General features: G+C 42.1%; 1 protein-coding gene across 3 annotated transcripts; it reads left to right on the top strand.

The window, feature by feature from the left end:
- Positions 1-12,145: 12,145 nt before the first annotated feature.
- Positions 12,146-18,515, top strand: LOC308480837 (mas-related G-protein coupled receptor member H-like). Of its 3 annotated transcripts, XR_013988275.1 has the most exons (4): positions 12,146-12,299; positions 14,521-14,592; positions 15,521-17,784; positions 17,834-18,515. XR_013988275.1 is itself a non-coding variant. In XM_081012734.1 (3 exons), exons 2-3 carry the CDS (start codon positions 14,531-14,533, stop codon positions 16,620-16,622), a joined length of 1,164 nt encoding a protein of 387 aa, XP_080868860.1. In that variant the 5' UTR covers positions 12,146-12,299; positions 14,521-14,530; the 3' UTR covers positions 16,623-18,515. The 3 variants fall into 3 exon arrangements, 2 of the variants coding, with proteins under 2 accessions (XP_080868860.1, XP_080868861.1); XM_081012734.1 differs by having other exon boundaries at positions 15,521-18,515; XM_081012735.1 differs by lacking the exon at positions 12,146-12,299 and having other exon boundaries at positions 13,845-14,592; positions 15,521-18,515.
- The last annotated feature ends 387 nt before the right edge of the window (positions 18,516-18,902 follow it).

The following is an 18,902-nucleotide window of genomic DNA, read 5'->3' as shown; positions in this document are numbered from 1 at the left end:
GGAATGAGGCAGAGCAGAGACTGTGGTGTCTTTATGATAAATTGTTTACTTTTACACATATGTGCCTATGATCGAGGGAATCACAGCATTAGCCCCACAAAAGGGTCTTGTTTTTCCCACAACCACAACCTTGGATTCAAATATTGCTCTCAAACAGTACTCTGACTCTCTCTCTCCAGCTTGCTGCTTTACTTCTAGGTAACATCATTGGCTACAAAATTTGCCCACTGCCTTTATTAACTTCTAACACTTGCTAGATCCAGGGATTAGAGGGATCTGGAGCATAGCCTAACATCCCAAACTCTTAAAAATACACACATACATACATAATGCTATTTCAATGCTGGCTTTCCATAGTTGAAATCATGCTCAAGGCAGCTTACCACCTGAAGAAAAATACTGTATTTTTCGCTCTATAAGACGCACCTAGTTTTTGGAGGAGGAAAACAATAAAACAAATATTCTGAATCTCAGAAGCCAGAACAGCAAGAGGGATTGCTGCGCAGTAAAAGCAGCAATCCCTCTTGCTGTTCTGGCGTCTGTGATAGCTGCGCAGCCTGCATTTGCTCCATAAGACGCACACACATTTCCCCTTACTTTTTAGGAGGGAAAAAGTGAGTCTTATAGAGCACAAAATATGGTATGTAATTACAGGTATAACAAAAGTAGTCAGAAACAATCAATAATGAAAATACACAACCAAATTGTCCACATGAGTCATCGTAACATCACCATTCATTTCTCTTGAATGACTCTGTGATGTCTGCTTTCCTGTTTCACACTTTTCTGTTTCACCCTTAACAATGAAGTGCTGACTGTAACAGAATAGGAAGTGAAATCCTTCCAGTAGCACCTTTAAGACCAACTAAGTTAGTTCTTGGTATGAGCTTTCGTGTGCAAGCACACTTCTTCAGATACACTGAAACAGAAGTTGCCAGATCCTTCTATATAGTGAGAAGGTGGGGAGGGGTATTACTCAGAAGGGTGGTGGGAATGGGAGATTGGCAGATAGCTGAGATGAGCCTGCTGGACATTATACCCAAGGGTCTTAGAATTAAGAACCCTCTACAATCCACGTATCCCACTGAATATGCAAGAAAACTATGCAACACTTTCTCTAAGAAGCTGCTCAAACATCTGATCAGCGTTCTCTACTCTAAACAGAAGCTAATAAAGGAGGAACTCCTTGTATTAGACAACTCTATCAGGAACCACCAAGCTTGGCAAGAGTTCCAAAAGGAAAAACAAAATATTTACCACTCTCAACTGGAGCTACTGAAAAAACAGAAAAACAAGAAACTCTCTAACCTTTCCAACCTACAGGCTACTAATCAAAACAAGATCAACAATATTGTCAATCTCTCACAGCAAGCACTCAGCCCAGCCGAGGAATCAGTCCTTTCACGTGGACTGTCATTCTGCCCTGCCAAATCCCCACACATGATTCAGTTCTACGGGGACTTGGAAGCATTTTTCCGCCGTTTATGCCTGAAGGAGTATTTTCAACACACACAACAACAAGACAAATCAGAACAAACAACAACTTCACAACACAACACCTCTCAACCCACTGGAGAACAACCACCACCCTCCCAACAGAACACTGACCACCAACTACCTCTGAAAAAGTGTTACACAAAAAGGGACTCCACATGGACCCCTCCTGATGGACGCAATACCACACTGGACTTATACATTGACTGCTTCCGCCACAGAATCCAAACAGATGTGACCAGAAAACACCATCGCTTACAACAAAATCTAAACCATGCTGAAAGGAGAGCCATAGATAATCTCAGAAACAACCCAGACATTATAATTAAAGAAGCAGACAAAGGTGGAGCTGTCGTCATCATGAACAAAACTGACTACATTCAGGAGGCTCACAGACAACTTTCCAATACCGCCTTTTACACAAAATTGGACTCAGACCCCACACAAGAATACAAGAAAGAACTGAACAAGATTGTTAAGGAGCTACCCCCACACATCCAAGAACAGATCCTCACCAACACACCAACAGAACCTCGACCAGGAACTTTCTATCTTCTACCTAAAATACACAAACCAGGAAATCCAGGACGCCCCATCATTTCAGGTATTGGCACTATTACAGTGGGTGTCTCCGGTTATATGGACTCTGTTCTGAAACCATATGCCATCAGTGCTCCCAGCTATGTACGTGACACCACAGATTTTCTGAGGAAAATACAATCTTTAAATAATCTTCCCAACAATACTATACTAGCTACTATGGATGTGGAATCTCTGTATACCAACATCCCACACAACGATGGTTTACAAGCTATAAGGAACACCATTTCAGATAAAACCACAGCGGACCTTGCCACCAAACTCTGCCAATTTGTCCTTACCCACAACAACTTCAAATTCGGTGATGACCTGTTCCTTCAGATCAGCGGCACAGCAATGGGCACCCGCATGGCCCCACAGTATGCCAACATCTTCATGGCAGATTTAGAACAACGTTTCCTAAACTCCTACCCACTCAAACCTCTCTTGTACCTGCGATACATTGACGATATTTTTATCATCTGGACACATGGTCAACAGACCCTGGACACCTTTCACCAGAAATTTAATGATTTTCACCCCACAATCAACCTTACAATGAATCAATCTATGCAAGAAATACATTTTTTGGACACTACTATAAAAATACAGGATGGGCGCATAGACACCACCTTATACCGTAAACCAACTGACCGACAAACATATCTACATGCCTCTAGCTACCATCCCAAACATACCAAACAGTCCATTGTATATAGCCAGGCACTACGTTACAGCCGCATCTGTTCCAATTCTACAGACAGAGACTCTCACCTAAGAGATCTACAGCAAACCTTTTCAGAACTAAAATACCCAGCAGATGAAGTTAGACAACAGATCAACAGAGCCAGACTTATACCCAGAGAGAACTTGCTGCAAGACAGACCCAAAAAAGAAAATAACAGAACACCTCTAGTCATCACATACAGCTCCCAAGTTAAAACAGTACAACGCATCATCAGAGATCTACAACCTCTCCTGGACAATGACAGTTCTCTTTCTCAAGCTCTGGGAGGAAGACCTTTCATTGCCTACAGACAGCCACCCAATCTTAAACAACTCCTAACCCACAATAATACTACAACCAGACTTAACACGGACACTGGCACCAGAGCCTGCAATAAACCCAGATGCCAACTTTGCTGCCACATACACCCGGACAACACCATTACTGGCCCCAACAACATCACACATACCATCTCGGGACTATTCAATTGCTCATCATCTAACATTGTGTATGGCATCAAATGCCAACAGTGTCCTTCAGCTCTCTATATTGGACAAACAGGCCAAACCTTACGCCAAAGAATAAATGGACATAAATCTGACATCAAGAATCACAAAACAGAGAAACCAGTAGGAGAACACTTCAATCTCCCAGGACATTCTATACAAGATCTCAAAGTAGCTGTTTTACTACAAAGGAATTTCAGAAATAGACTGGAAAGAGAAGCTGCTGAATTGCAACTCATTACCAAACTTAAAACCATGGAGAGACCTGGTTTGAACAAAGACATTGGATTCTTATCCCATTATACATGACTAAGCCATTTCTCACCTTCTCACCCCTTGCCTTTTCCTGTAAGACCTATTACAGTCGTTAAGAGTCGTCAGCAGGCTCATCTCAGCTATCTGCCAATCTCCCATTCCCACCACCCTTCTGAGTAATACCCCTCCCCACCTTCTCACTATATAGAAGGATCTGGCAACTTCTGTTTCAGTGTATCTGAAGAAGTGTGCTTGCACACGAAAGCTCATACCAAGAACTAACTTAGTTGGTCTTAAAGGTGCTACTGGAAGGATTTTTTTTATTTTGACTATGGCTGACCAACACGGCTACCTATCTGTAACTAGAATAGGAAGTGGTGCAACAGGGCTGTGGTGAGAATGGGGAAAGAGGAACTAGCGGACAATGAAACAAGCAGAAGTGAATTGTTTGGGGGCACTTTGAAGGAGCTTCTGTGTCAAACTTGTTTGTATGATAACCTCAAAGCTGGATATTGAACAAGCTCCAAGGACCAATAAAAACGTGATAGGGAATTTATTTATTTATTTATTTATTTATTTAGGCACATCTGGATCAACGTTTGGTACCTAATTAAAGTCTTCTAAAATTAAATGTCTATAAAACATTCTTTACATGTATACAACGAAGCTGCCAATAATGGTGTCCTTGGATTGACTCTTAACTTCCAGAACCATCTAATCCTTCTTCCCTGGTTCTTTGAGTCCTTTAAAAAAAGGATGTCTGAATAGAGACATTTGATTCTTATCTCATTATACATGATAAAGCCATTTTGAGCCATCTCACCCCTTGCTTTTTCCTGTAAGACCAATTGCAGTCGTTAACAGTTGTCAACATAAAAAAATTCCTTCCTGTAGCACCTTAAAGACCAACTAAGTTAGTTCTTGGTATAAGCTTTCGTGTGCATGCACACTTCTTCAGATACACTGAAACAGAAGTTACCAGATCCTTCTATATATTGAGAAGGTGGGGAGGGGTATTACTTAGAAGGGTGGTGGGAATCGGAGATTGGCAGATAGCTGAGATGAGCCTGTTGACGACTCTTAACGACTGTAATAGGTCTTACAGGAAAAGGCAAGGGGTGAGAAGGTGAGAAATGGCTTAGTCATGTATAATGAGATAAGAATCCGATGTCTCTGTTCAGACCAGGTTTCTCCATTGTTTTAAGTTTGGTAATGAGTTGTAATTCAGCAGCTTCTCTTTCCAGTCTATTTCTGAAATTCCTTTGTTGGTCTGCCATTTCAACTATGGCAGACCAACACGGCTACCCATCTGTAGTTGTCAACAGGTTTACCACACCTATCAGATAATCACCCATTCCCACCACCCTTCTGAGTAATACCCCTCCCCACCCTCTCACTATATATAAGGGTCTGGTGACTTCTGTTTCAGTGTATCTGAAAAAGTGTGCATGCACACAAAAGCTCATACCAATAACAAACTTGGTCTCTAAGATGCTACTGGAAGGGGGGGAAATATTTTTAAAAAGTAAATACGCCAAAAATATTTATTTACCAGAAGACTAGGTTTTCAGCTATGTTTCCAGGACCTCTAGCAAAGTGAAGCAAAGTGGCCAGCCTTCAGACCACCTCCAAAAAGTGGTTGTAAATAATGCATTCGCTCCTTCCTGAACCTCAGAAAATATATAGTTACTCTTTAGATTGTTCTAGAATATCTGCCACACTTTTCTTTCTCTTCAAAGATCCAGTGAAAATGGTAGCAAAGAGTCCAACCTTATCTGGGATTTGAGAAGACAAGGTGCTTTTAAAGTCCATTTATGTTTCAAAAGTACATTTGTGGCAGGAGTGTGTAGCTTATTCTTTGATAGACATCCAAAGATGTCTTAAATGCTCAAAGCTCATCAAACACACATAAGAACTCTAGGGTCAAGCCATTACCCCATGTGGTGCAGCATCCTTTTCTAATTATAGCCAGTCAAATGCCTATGAATAGCCTGCAAGCAGAACCTGGGCAACAGCAGTTTCCCTGCTTTAAATTCCCAGCCACTGACAACCAAAGGCATGATAAAGGATTACCTGATTTGATTGCCTGATTTAGTCTGTGTGTGTGTGTGTGTGTGTGTGTGTGCGCGCGCGCGCGTGCTCCTGCTCTTGAAATGAACCCCACAAAAGTTTTCCACCACAGTATATATTCAGATTGATTTTTGCAGCAGGAGAACTTGGGTCAGTTGAAGTTGATAGAGGTGGAAGGGAAGAGATAATTGGCAGGAATATAGAAAGAAGCTACAGCCACAGCAGGCGCTGCAACTGTCCAACTGCTTGACCTCACCTCCAAAGGTGTCCTCCTCCATTGACTCACGAGACGGATGCCAAAGCACAACAAAGAAGCAAGAAGTGAGAGTCGGGATGGAGAACCTTACAATGAAATATTCCAGTGATTGGAATTTGTGGAGAGTGGATATCCCGAATATGTGAGAGATGGGCAAAGTGTCTGGTTCTTATGGCTGAGCTTTGGATAAACTGGAATACAATTCCTGAAGATTGTCTTTCCACGGGATCAAGACTTAAAAGGCAAGATGCACCTCTCAAATTAGCTATTGATAAAAAGGGGAATAACATCTTCCTGCAACACAATGTTGAGAAACTGCTTAAGAATGGATGGAACCCTGCTGTTTTCTGATAGAGCCACCAAATGTTTTCTGAATTCAAATCCACTAACAACTGAGGGACATGAAGAAGCTCTCTGTTTACATGTGCAATTGTTGCATTTTGCGTGTGTTTGCATGACTGATTGTGCATGGATATTAAGGATCTGTTATTGTATGAAAGCAGAAACATCACCTTGCCAACAAATGTCTGTATTGTTAAAGCCATGGTTTTCCCAGCAGTGATGTATGGAAGTGCGAGCTGGACCATTAAGGAGGCTGATCACCGAAGAATTGATGCTTTTGAATTATGGTGCTGGAGGAGACTCTTGAGAGTCCCATGGACTGCAAGAAGATCAAACTCATCCATTCTTAAGGAAATTAGCCCTGAGTGCTCACTGGAAGGACAGATCGTGAAGCTGAGGCTCCAATACTTTGGCAATCTCATGAGAAGAGAAGACTCCCTGGAAAAGACCCTGATGCTGGGAAAGATGGAGGGCACAAGGAGAAGGGGACGACAGAGGACAAGATGATTGGACAGTGTTCTCGAAGCTACCAGCATGAGTTTGACCAAACTGTGGGAGGCAGTGGAAGACAGGAGTGCCTGGCGTGCTCTGGTCCATGGGGTCACGAAGAGTCGAACACGACTAAACAACTAAACAACATTGTATGAGAGTCTGTGCCTGACCAAGAAAATCTTTCCTCTTGCATAAATGTATGGGGGGGGGGGAGTTCCACTTTGGGGGTTCATCAAAAGAGAATGTTGAAGAAGATTTTATGATCTCCAACTGTAAATCTCAAAGGTGGGCCAGCAATACTTCCTTCCTTCCTCTGAGGTGAAGGCATGGAATCAATTTTGTAGCTCCAGAGACACAGCATAGCTCCTGATAGCCCTGTTTTTTTGTGTCATGATCCTCCAGGGGTTCCTCTTCTGCCTCATTTCCCCTCCTACCACTATGTGGTGCTGCTCCTCTGTTCTTGCTATCTCTGTGTGGTTTAAATTTTAAAATTGCCTGCCGCTGGCAGTTTCCCCCTCTTTCCCTCTTAACTGCTTAGGGTTTGTTACTCAGGATTTCAAAGTAGAGCAAATTAATTAAACCCTTGAATGTCACACTTTCTGGTTGCTCAACAAAGCTTTGTTCCACCAACAACTTTGTTCCACCAACTCCAGCTACTGGAATGGATCAGAGGGATGGGAAATCTTTATACAAAAGTAATATGGTTGAGTTTTATTTAATGGGCACTGACTTCACTTTTGTCTCTTTTCTCCTAGGAGGAGGATTCATACAAGAAGCAGCTCAAAAGCAGAGATTGAACATGAGGAGCAATTATAGCCCGCAAGCCTTGTCCCCTTTGGGTACTGTAGGGGAAGATAAGGAGACAGTGCAACTGGGCTCCCAAACTATGAACATATTAATTATGGAATATCATAGACCTTATTAACCCTGCCTTTATTTCAGTTATTAGCATTTTTGGACTTATGGAGGATGTAACTGTCATCTAGCTTCTCAGCTTTGGCATGAAAAGGAATTGTTTCACCATCTTCATTCTGAATTTGGCTGTGGCTGAGCTTGGCGTCCTTATATACTTTATTTTTCTCCAGTAACGAAGCTGGTATTTTTCTTTGTGGATATACTTATCTCTTCTGATTTGTTGCAAGGGTTCCTTTCTTCTTACTTTTTCCTCATGTACATCACTGGTCTATTTCTGTTGACAGCCATTAGCACTGAAAGGTGTGTTTCTGTCTTCTTCCCAATTTGGTATTGATTCCACCAGCCTCCATGCTTGTCCACCATTTTGGTGCCATAATATGGAGCCTTTCTTTCCTGCTCAGTGTCATTCCCTCTACTGTTGATATTGCATTTGCTGAAAACCTTTCCGTTTTTTACTTGTTTTGGATACTGCCATAATTTGCCTCCAACTAGCGACCATCTCCTCTCTGACCCTGTTGATAAAACTTTGCTCTGGATCACAACAGAGGAAGCAGGGAAAGGTTTTAAGAGTCTTCTTTCTTGAGCTCTTCTTCCTCATCTTTGCTTTCCCATTTACTTTCTTTCTTTTATTTGAAATAGTGACATCTAAATTCGCGTATACAGCCAGGGGCGCACAAAGTGGGGGGGGGGGCGGTGGGGGCGGTCTGCCCTGGGTGCCACTCGGAGTGTGTGTGTGACAAGATGGCCCTTGCCTCTCCCCAGCTGTAGAGCGGCCGAGGGCACACGCAGTCTGTATGGGTACCGCTTGTGTGGCGTCTGTACGGGCTGCCATTCTTGCACACCATCCATATGGGCGTCCGTACCGGCTGCCACTCGCAGAGACGAGCTAGAATTCTGGGTCTGAATCCAGAAATGATGCTTTCAAAAGAATGAATCAGAAAGCTTCATTTTTCTACCTCTTGTTATATTGCTGTAGTTTCCTTTTGGCATTTCACCTGCTGTAGGTCTACCATTGATTCTATATGCCTAGAGAAACACAGAGATGGTCCTCCCCCATTTCCTTTTTTCAACTACTGATGAGAACTGCTTTTAGAATCATAGAATCATAGAGTTGGAAGAGACCACAAGGGCCATCGAGTCCAACCCCCTGCCAAGCAGGAAACACCATCAGAGCACTCCTGACATATGGTTGTCAAGCCTCTGCTTAAAGACCTCCAAAGAAGGAGACTCCACCACACTCCTTGGCAGCAAATTCCACTGTCGAACAGCTCCTACTGTCAGGAAGTTCTTCCTAATGTTTAGGTTTTATTTCTTGGTGTTTGTTTTATCTGTTCTTGCTATTTTATTATTTCAAATGAATCTACTATGAGGTTTTCTGTATCATTTCTGATATAGTAAAGAGCCACCTGGGTAGAATGACACACACACACACAACCAGGTTGCTTCTTCAGCAGGCTGTGAGGTGGGTAAGATTTGCTTAATTGTGTAGAAAACAGATTCTTTGCAAAGGGGAATGAACTACATGAAAGCCTCATATTTCACTCCAAATTCTTTGGCAGAAAGAATATGGTTTTTGTCAGGGGGGAAAAAAAGACATAATGGAACACACCTTTTAGAGCATGTATATTGAAAGGGATTTTGAACCATTTTATACATGCAATTAAATTATTATAATAATTTATTAATTTACATACATCTTAATTTCCAGTGACTTACAAAACATAAAAACATAAAAGCCTGTAGCAACATCTAAATAGTTTACAGAAACCCATAGTGTGTGTGTGTGTCCCCCCCAGGAGATTCCAGTCCTGTGCTCACCTCTCAGTTAAATGCATAGAACTGTGTTAATAACCACATCTCATTCATATCTCATCACTGGTGTTCACAAACTTAGATTTTTGTTCAGCGGTACATTTTCAAGCCTGTAAAAGAATATAAAGGAAGACCACAAACTACTGAGTGATTGGTTGTAATATTAAGTCTGTGGTTTGTTTCCCTGTTCAATTCAGGGAGAAGCTTGTTGCAACTTACTCTCAAGTAAACAGCCAGATGATTTCAAACAGCATGTACTGATCACACAGTTAAAAGTATAGTGATTACTGTCATTAAGGAGTGATTCTGTAAGCAAGTATTGCTGGCTGGGGTCCCTCAGGCAGGTGTTAACAATTAGTCCCCCAGGTGGGAGCAGGTGATGGGGCTGTCAGCATTCCTCAGCCCTATAAACCTTCGAGTTAACCTGCCGAAAAGGGGGAGAAAACACGTTGTAGATTAGACTGCAATTTGATGTCTGTAGCTGGTGCCAAAGGAGATGTCAATAAAGCCTGATAACCCATTTGGTGCCTAAGTGTGAGTTATTAGAAGTTTGGACGGAGGACTCGGGAAAGCGACCCCCTCCTTGACAATTACCACAGTGTCATACAGTGAGCTTCATGGCAGAGTGGTGATTTGAACTTGATGCCTGCCTACCCTCACTTTCATGCACTGGGCAAGATGAAGATTGGCATGTTCTGGAACAGTGACGCAGGAGTGGTGTCTCAGTGAAGATCATTCACTCCAGGGGAGATATACTAGTGATGGGAGACTTCAACTACCCAGATATCTGTCAGAACTCAAACTCTGCCCATAATGTAAGGTCCAACAAATCCCTCCATTGCCTCACTGACAATATGAATGCCCAGAAGGTGTAAGAAGCAACAAAGGGGATCTGGTCCTCAACAACAGAGAGGAACTGAGTGATGAAGTGGAAGCACTGGGAAGCTTAGAAGTAAGACGACAGGAGGTTGGATGCAGGTGAGCTGTGCAGAAGCAAGCTGGCAAGCATGCTCCAAACAAGCTGCCAGCTAGCTCTGTAGAGGCTCCTTTTATTAGCAGAAGTCAACAATTGGAAACAGTAGTGAAACCACCCTGAACATGATGTATTTCCATCTAAGTACATTTCCAGCAAGGGACACGGGTGGCACTATGGGTTAAACCACAGAGCCTAGGACTTGCCGATCAGAAGGTCAGCGGTTTGAATACCCGCGACGGGGTGAACTCCCGTTGCTCGGTCCCTGCTCCTGCCAACCTAGCAGTTGAAAAGCACGTCAAAGTGCAAGTAGATAAATAGGTACCGCTCCGGCGGGAAGGTAAACGGCGTTTCTGTGCGCTGCTCTGGTTCACCAGAAGCGACTTAGTCATGCTGGCCACGTGACCCGGAAGCTGTACGCCGGCTTCCTTGGCCAATAAAGCGAGATGAGCGCTGCAACCCCACAGTAGGTCACAACTGGACCTAATGGTCAGGGGTCCCTTTACCTTTACCTTTATGTTCCCTGATACTTGAATATGTCTGCGTCCCCGGTCATGCTCCAGCCAGGCGTTATGTCTAGTAAACAAATCTGTGATTTGTGAGAGGACAAACGGTCAGGGGGAAAACCCTGTTTTCTAGCCAAGAAGGCAAAAGGTCAGGGAAAGCAGGCGCAACGCTCCTTCACATACTGTTTTTGTCTGGTGTGAGGTTTGCCTTCGCAAAGTGGAGCATTACCTCCACAATAACCTGTTTGGTTTAATGATACAAAAGCATGGGAAAGCTGAGTGTAGTTGGCATGCACTCAGAAAGGAAGGTGGAAAGTATCATTACAGATAAGCTGAGGTGTAAGAAGGGAATGTATACGAAATGGAAGAAAAAGAAAATCAGAAAGGAAGAGTATAATGTACACGTGTAGCCAACAGCTGCAGGGAGAAGGTCAGGTAGGTCAAAGCTCAGAGTGAGCTCAGGCTTTCAAGAGATATTTAAAATAATGTAACGTGTTTCTTTGGCTAATGCTAAACTGCACATATTTTCATACCAAAGTGAAAATCACAAACCCTGCAAGCTTTTCCATTTTGGGGCAGCTGAGGTTCCGTCAGCTGCCATCATCTATGAGATCTGACAACTTTCAATCAATCATCCCATAGACTGAGCTGCTATGTCTGTGAGATTCTGTATACACCATACACTGAAATTACATTATCCGCCCCCGCAAGAACCTCAAGAATTATGGGGCGTTTTTTATGAGTTGCAGATCTCAGCATCCTAACAATCTACAGTCCCCACAATTATGAGGCTTTCTAAATTTGACATAAGTTTTTGTGTGACCCTGTTAACTAGTTTGAGCATGGTAAAATAAGGGCAAGGCATAACTCTCAGTAATAAATAAAGATATTTCTCCCAATTACATGACAGAGCTATTATTATTACTATTTGTTATTTATTAAATTTGTATACTGCCCTTCATCCAAAGACCTCAGGGTGGTTCACAAAATAAAAATACATAATAGAGCCAAAGCAAAACAAATCAATCACAAACCAATCCCCTGGTTCTTCCTTCTCTGTGACTTTCTGACCCACATTTCTCAGTAATGTCTTTCTAGGACCTTCGAGTCATAAATTTCCTCCTAAACTAGCTATCTTGATAACCAACGAGCAAAATTCTTCCTGCCATATGATGTTTGCAAACTGAGCACAAATTAAGAGGAAGGGGTGGAGCTCTAAACAGTTTCCAGGGAACTTTGATGACATGTCAGTTCTTTTCTTTTCTTTGTAGTTGCATTTATTTCTGCACATCTTCCAGCACAGAATATTATACCTCTTGCTGCTGCCTCCCAAGTATCTGTCTAAAGATTGCTGATCAGCAGTTTCTCCTAGGTATGTGAATTTCTCAAGTTGATGTAGCTCGTTCGCAAAAGCAGGAGGGCAACCATATCTGAGTGGCAAGGGGGGGTATGTGTTTTTCAGCCAGAGTCCCCAGAGTCTTCTGTTAGAAGTATAACAGGTCAAAGGCTGGGGTGATCCTTTTAGGCTGTGTTTATGGAAGACAATCTTACTCGGCTACAAGTGATCACCAAAGAAGATTCTTTTAGACCTGGTCTACCAGGGCAAAGAGCTGGAGCATATGGGATCCTAGGCTGAGAGGGCACCACTGCTACTTTTAACCTTTACTAAATGAGAAATGCCTCCTGATTCTTTAGTATATGCTGATATAATTTTATTCTTGTAATACATGTGTACAGCTGTGTGCATGTATCTTTCAATAATGGTAAAACTTGCTTAGATGAAAACCACATATCACTTGCAAGTGAATAAGCTCCAAGGACTGGTGACAGGGAAGTTTTATTCTGTATCAAAATCTGATGCCTAATTAAAATCTCCTAAAATTATATACTTATTTCATAAAATATATGCACTGCTTGATCGTAAAAAAACAAAACAAAACCTCAAATTATTTTGTAATAAATGAAATTAAAAAGTTCTTTAAGTTTCCTAAAATGAAATTCCATTGAAACCCATTGAAATTAACGGATCTAAATTAATAATGGCCATTGATTTTAGTAGGCTTAGTCTGGGTGAACATTAGCTGAATGCAACCCAAACACTTGAATGGCCCTAAATATGCCTAGATTGAAGACTTTGGAAGGACTTCTTGTTGCCCTAACGAGGAGAAAAAAGGGGTGTGATCATATATCAAGAAAAAGAGAATAGGGGTGCAAAGAGAGAGGGAGAAAGAGAGAGACGACTACTTAGGATTGGCTGTGGAAGTTTCATAAGAAGCATTATGAATATTTTGATGCATGAGATTCCAGGCACCATAAATGGAAGTCATTCTCCTTGCTCTCTTTCTCTATGGAAGCACTATTCTGAAGAGTAATCTCTTTAATTTCATTTAGACCCACAAGATTGTTTCAGAACTTCAGCTGTTATGATGGTTCTAGAGACTTATCTGCTTATCCAGATTTAAACAATAGTTTTGTCATTGGATATCAAAATAATAGCAAAAAATGAGCTAATTTCCCCCCAAAGTTAACAAAATATATAATCACCACATAAAAATGTAATAAATAAAGTTGAGAGGACAAATTTTCTCCCTGCTAAATGTGACAGAGTAGCTGTCTCCCAAGGTAAAGGTAAAGAGCCCCTGACCATTAGGTCCAGTTGTGGCCGACTCTGGGGTTGCGGCACTCATCTCGCTTTATTGACGGAGGGAGCAGGCTTCAGGGTCATGTGGCCAGCATGACTAAGCCGCTTTTGGTGAACCAGAGCAGCGCACGGAAACGCCGTTTACCTTCCCACTGGAGCAGTACCTATTTATCTACTTGCACTTTGATGTGCACTATTTATCTACTTGCACTTTGGCAGGAGCAGGGACTGAGCAACAGGAGCTCACTCCATCACGGGGATTCGAACCGCCGACCTTCTGATCGGCAAGTCCTAGTTTAACCCACAGCGCCACCCGCGTCCCTAGATTTGTCCCTAGACAGCAACAGCTTGGCTAGAGAGTTAACTACTCTGAGGCCATGAGCCAAGGGAGCTCACCCACATATCCAAGGATTAAGCTATAGATTACACTGTTTCAGATTTATAGGAGCCTGGAATGCTTTGAAGCTTTCGTAATTCTAGTCCTTTGCAGACCCTTCAAGTAGACTTTAATAAGGCTATTGTCATTTTAATCCCAATCCTTTGTGTCTTGTATGGGTGCAGTCACAATCTGAGAGGGTGCTCTTGGGCTCAGCTTCTCCGTCTGGCTATTCCAGAGGCATCTAGCTGGCCACTGTGAGAACACGAAGCTGCACTAGATGGGCCACTTGCGTCATCCATCTGGGCTTTTCTGGTGTCCCTCTCTGCATCCAGTGTGGTGTCCAACTCCTTCTCCAAACTTCAGAATTGGGTCCAGGGTGGGGCAGTTCATCTTCAGGTTGAACCAGCTTGGTCTGCCCTGATTCAGGAACCCCTGGATCAATGTCATGGGGCGGATGGTTTTGCACAGCTCTAGTGAACATCTGCCAATCTCTTCTACTTTTTAATAAAGTCATAACTTTGATTTACAACACTTGAAATCATTCTCATAGTTTATAGTAGTTATTTTATTTAGGTATCCCACCATGGAAGGAAATTCTATACATCATTTTAACACCACAAGGGAACTGGATGTGACGGACATCTGGTAAGTATATACAATAATAATAAAAATAATAAGGCAGAGAATGTGGCCTCTGTCAGGTTACTAAAAAGAGGATGTGACCTTCAGAATTCCACCCTCCAGATTTATTTTATAATTTTTTGTTTATTTATCACATTTATCTCACACCTTTTTCTCTAAAGAGAACGGGCAACACAAGAGCAGGGCCTTCTCTGCAGTGGCTCCCCATCTGTGCAATGCTCCCCCCAGGGAAGTTTGCCTGGCACCTTCATTATACACCTTTAGGCACCAGGCAAAAACGTTCCTTTTTAACCAGGCCTTTGGTTGATCCGATTTACATCCTATGCCCTTTTAAAATGTGGTTTGGGGGGGGGGGGCTATTGGGTTGTTGTTTTTATTTTTATTATGTATTTTGTGGTTTTATATCTTGATTTTATTCTGTGAACAGCCCTGAGACCTCTGGATATAGGGTAGTATATAAATTATTATTATTATTATTATTATTATTATTATTATTATTATGAGCTCATGGTGCCATGCATGGTTCTCCCAGTCGTCCTTTAATCTTAGGGTGGATTAACGCTCAAACTCTTTGCACATGGAACTCTCGGAATTGTAGCACTGTGGTGGGAATAGGGATCTCCCAAGCACTCTCAGTGCCTTTAACAAACTACAACTCCCAGGATTCTTTGGGTGGCCATCAATGTTTATCATAATAATGTAAAGGCATGGTGTGGCCACCATTGACTTGGGAGTTTTTGAAAGAAATGTTGGGAATCAGGTAAGAGACTCACTCAGTGGAAGTTGCTCCCAGTCCCAGTCGCACCCAAATCAATGTGACTTTGACAAATGAGGAGTCAGGGTTGTAGGTAGTGTGGCTTGTGTACCCATTGTGTAGATCATTTGACTGACTGCAGAATAATGATTACTCTTGTTCTCTTTCTTTTTGCAGGTATTGGCATGAAAGGATTACCGAAGCTAAAATTTATGTAAATGGTATTGTCAAGCAACCAGATGGTCGAGCAATAACAGAAGCTTACAGTGCTTCTGGAGATATACCTGATTATCTTAACTCAAATGAGACTATCATATTTAGAAATTTAAATTATAGCACAACTGCTGCCTCCAGCATTGTTTTTGCTGAGTTTGTAGCATCGAATGATCTGGTCTTCTCCAAATTAGCAAAGTATTTAATCAACAGCTTCATTGCCATTATTTGCATTTTGGGGCTTTTGGGTAATGGGTATGTCATCTGGCTTCTTGGCTTCAAAATTCAGAGGAATCTTTTCACCACCTATGTTCTGAACCTTTCCATTGCTGACTTTGCTGTCCTTTTATCTCTAATCAGTACTGCTGCATTTGCTTCTACCCTTCGTGTGATGAGTGAATCTCACATTCTCAACAGCGTTTTTCTATTATTTTTTGAACTCTTTTGCTTCACATATTCTACCAGTCAGTATCTACTGGCAGCTATCAGCGTTGACAGGTGTGTAGTTGTCCTCTTCCCACTTTGGCATCGATTTGACCGGGGACCAAACTCATCTGCCATCATATGCGCTATAATATGGATCTTCTCCTTCCTGCTTTCTGCAATCCATTTCGCTCTCCGCATGACTGGCAGATTTGGGGCATCCCTTTTACACTACCAGCTGCTTGTAAATGCTCTGCTTTGTACGCCTCTGATGTTCATCTCTTCTCTGATCTTGTTCATCAAAGTGTGCTGTAAAGCACAGCAACACAAGCAAGGAAAACTCATCACAGCTATCTTGCTTGCCCTCCTTTTCTTTCTCATCTTTGCTTTCCCACTGAATGCAGTTTATGTAATCTATTGCTATTATTTCCCCCACCTTCACAGTCTCATGCTAATCGGCTTTGGGTGTTCTTCTGTAAACAGCAGCATCAACCCAATCATTTATTTTTTAGTTGGAAGGAGAGGAGGACGGAAGAGTCCTTCCAGGGTATCCATGAGAGCTGCAATCTCAAGGGTGTTTAAGGATGTGGGAGACTGTACAGAAGACAAGAAATCCAGAACAGAGAGTAAAGTTATGATTTGACCGCCTATGAGTGGCGTCTTAGCAGGGTTCCTACTGTGTGAAATCTTAGATTTCCTGATGGATTTTTATAGGCAGGCCTCACTTCTATCCCTGGGGATGGTAAAAAAAAATAGCTTCTCAGTGTGAACCAGAATAGCCATCTTCCTTGCACTCCTCTGTACCTTTGCTTCTCCAGTGCATGAAGTTTATATAATCAATTAATATTATTCCCACTTCCCCAATCTAATGCTCATTGGTTTCAAGGGTTCCTCTATAAACAGCAGTATCAACCGTCATGGAGGGGATGCCAGCTCATGGGTACTTACAGGCATCTCTAGTGGGATTGTGGGAAAGTACAAAAATTCTGGCTCTCTGTGATTAAAGAGATTAATTGCACTCTCCTCACTTGAGGTTCCCAGAAACAGCTTTTCAGAGGCATACTCAACGAATGTGAAAACCTTCCCAAAAAGACTTCTAAAAATAATTTACTAGTTTTGTCAAAATTAATTTGACTCCTCCCAAAATTAGGTCTAAGAGAGTTATTAACCTATTTTTCAATTCCACATCTGGAAAAACCAAGTTGAAGGAAAAGAGATTATGACTTAACATCAGAAATAACTTTCTGACACTAAGAGCTGTACAACAGTGGAACAGACTCCCTCAGGAGATTATGGACTCCCCTTCATTGGAGGCTTTTAAGCAGAGGTTGGAAGGTCATCTGTCATGCATGCTTTAGTTGAGATTCCTGCTCGACTAGATGACCTTTGGGGTACCTTCCAACTTTACAGTTCTATGAGTCTATGAACCCAGGGATATATAGAAGGTCTCCATTTCTAGGTCCAATAGCAATGTCTCTGTGGCTCGGTACACATCATACACTGAAACCACATTGAAAGCACCTTATGCCCCTCCAAGTATTCTGGGAACTTAATTTACCACTCACAGAGCTACATTTTCTAGTGCCCTTAATAAACTAAAGTCCCCAGAATTATCGGGGGTGGGGGAGGATAATGTGTTTTCAATCTACTTTGTGTGATTGCCCAATTTACTGCAAGTGAGTGATAGAGATCTGGTGTGTTTCTTGTTTTTGTGTATGTGGATGTGGATGCCTGCTACTGGAATGCAGCTTCCAAAAGCTTTCCACCACAATAGATATTGAGATAGTGTGTGCCACATTTAGCAGGTATCAAGGGAGAATGAGCAGAGTTGTTTTTTGAAGCAGGAGAACTGAGGTTTTTAGAGATGGAAGGGAAAAGGTAATTTCCAGGAACATACCGAGAAACAAGGAATGAGTGAGTGAGGATAGGGGACCTTACAGTTAAGCATGAGACATTTCTGCTGGTTGGTGGCAAAGCATGGAAATCCTGTGAATAGAATTGAGGGGGTCGGGGATCCATATATGTGAATGATGGGATAAGTGAATGACAGCTGGAGTACCAAGGAATAACAGAATGAATAGACTGGCACACCAAGGAAATTCATAAAGTAGAAGATCACCATATACCCTGTAGGCCATGAGCAGAGAGACTGTAAACGGAATTGTAACTGAAAAAGAATGGAATGTTTTTTGCCTTATTGTGCAAGGAAAAGGAATATGACTGACTAAATATCAAGGTCAAAGGACAGAGAAGAATCCAAAACAAAGACAGAGCCCATCCTCCTTTCCTCTAGTACCCACTGATGTTGCTGCCTTAGGACATCACCTTGAACACTCAGGAAAGAAGGGACCTCCATCCAACTTACTGGCTTTCATTGAATTCTTTTTCCTTTATGTTGCTTCTTACAATTTATGTAATATTGCATGCATATCTTTAGGTTTCTTGTGTATCTCTGACCCCATTGACCAGCCTGAGCATGGCAACATGAAAACAAAGAATAACTGTAATCAATAAATAGATTTCTCCTAGTTACATTGCAGAGTAGTTGTCTGGTTCATCCTCTGAGACTTGATGACTCATGATTCTCAGTAATGCCTTTGTCAAGAATCTCACCCTAAATTAGCTATCTTGAGTACCAATGAACAAAATCCTTCCTCTCACATAATGTTGGAAAACTGTTTAACACGGATGAAGAGGAATGGATGCAGCCCTAAACTTCTTGCAGGTGTCTTCTTGCTGTCTCCTCCACATACTGTATGTCTAAAGATGGCTGATCAGCAGTTTCTCACAGGGATGTGAATGTCTCAAGCTGATGTAGTTCATTTGCAAAAGAAAGCGGGGGACCACAGCTGAGTGGCAGAGGGGTACATGGGTAGTTCTCCTGGAAGGATTCTGGCTCACCAGCTTGGGAAAGTTCTTCGTG

Source organism: Podarcis pityusensis, assembly GCF_964106645.2.
Source record: "Podarcis pityusensis genome assembly, chromosome: 7".
Taxonomy (NCBI): domain Eukaryota; kingdom Metazoa; phylum Chordata; class Lepidosauria; order Squamata; family Lacertidae; genus Podarcis; species Podarcis pityusensis.
The sequence above is the reverse complement of the archived record's forward strand: the minus strand, read 5'-3'. Positions and strand labels throughout refer to the sequence as shown.

What these genes read in the sequence shown, in the direction of transcription:
- LOC308480837 (XM_081012734.1), top strand. Translation starts at nt 14,531, where the DNA reads ATGGAAGGAAATTCTATACATCATTTTAACACCACAAGGGAACTGGAT. An exon ending in CTGGATGTGACGGACATCTG is followed by an intron (nt 14,593 to 15,520) that starts GTAAGTATATAC and finishes TTCTTTTTGCAG; the next exon opens with GTATTGGCATGAAAGGATTA.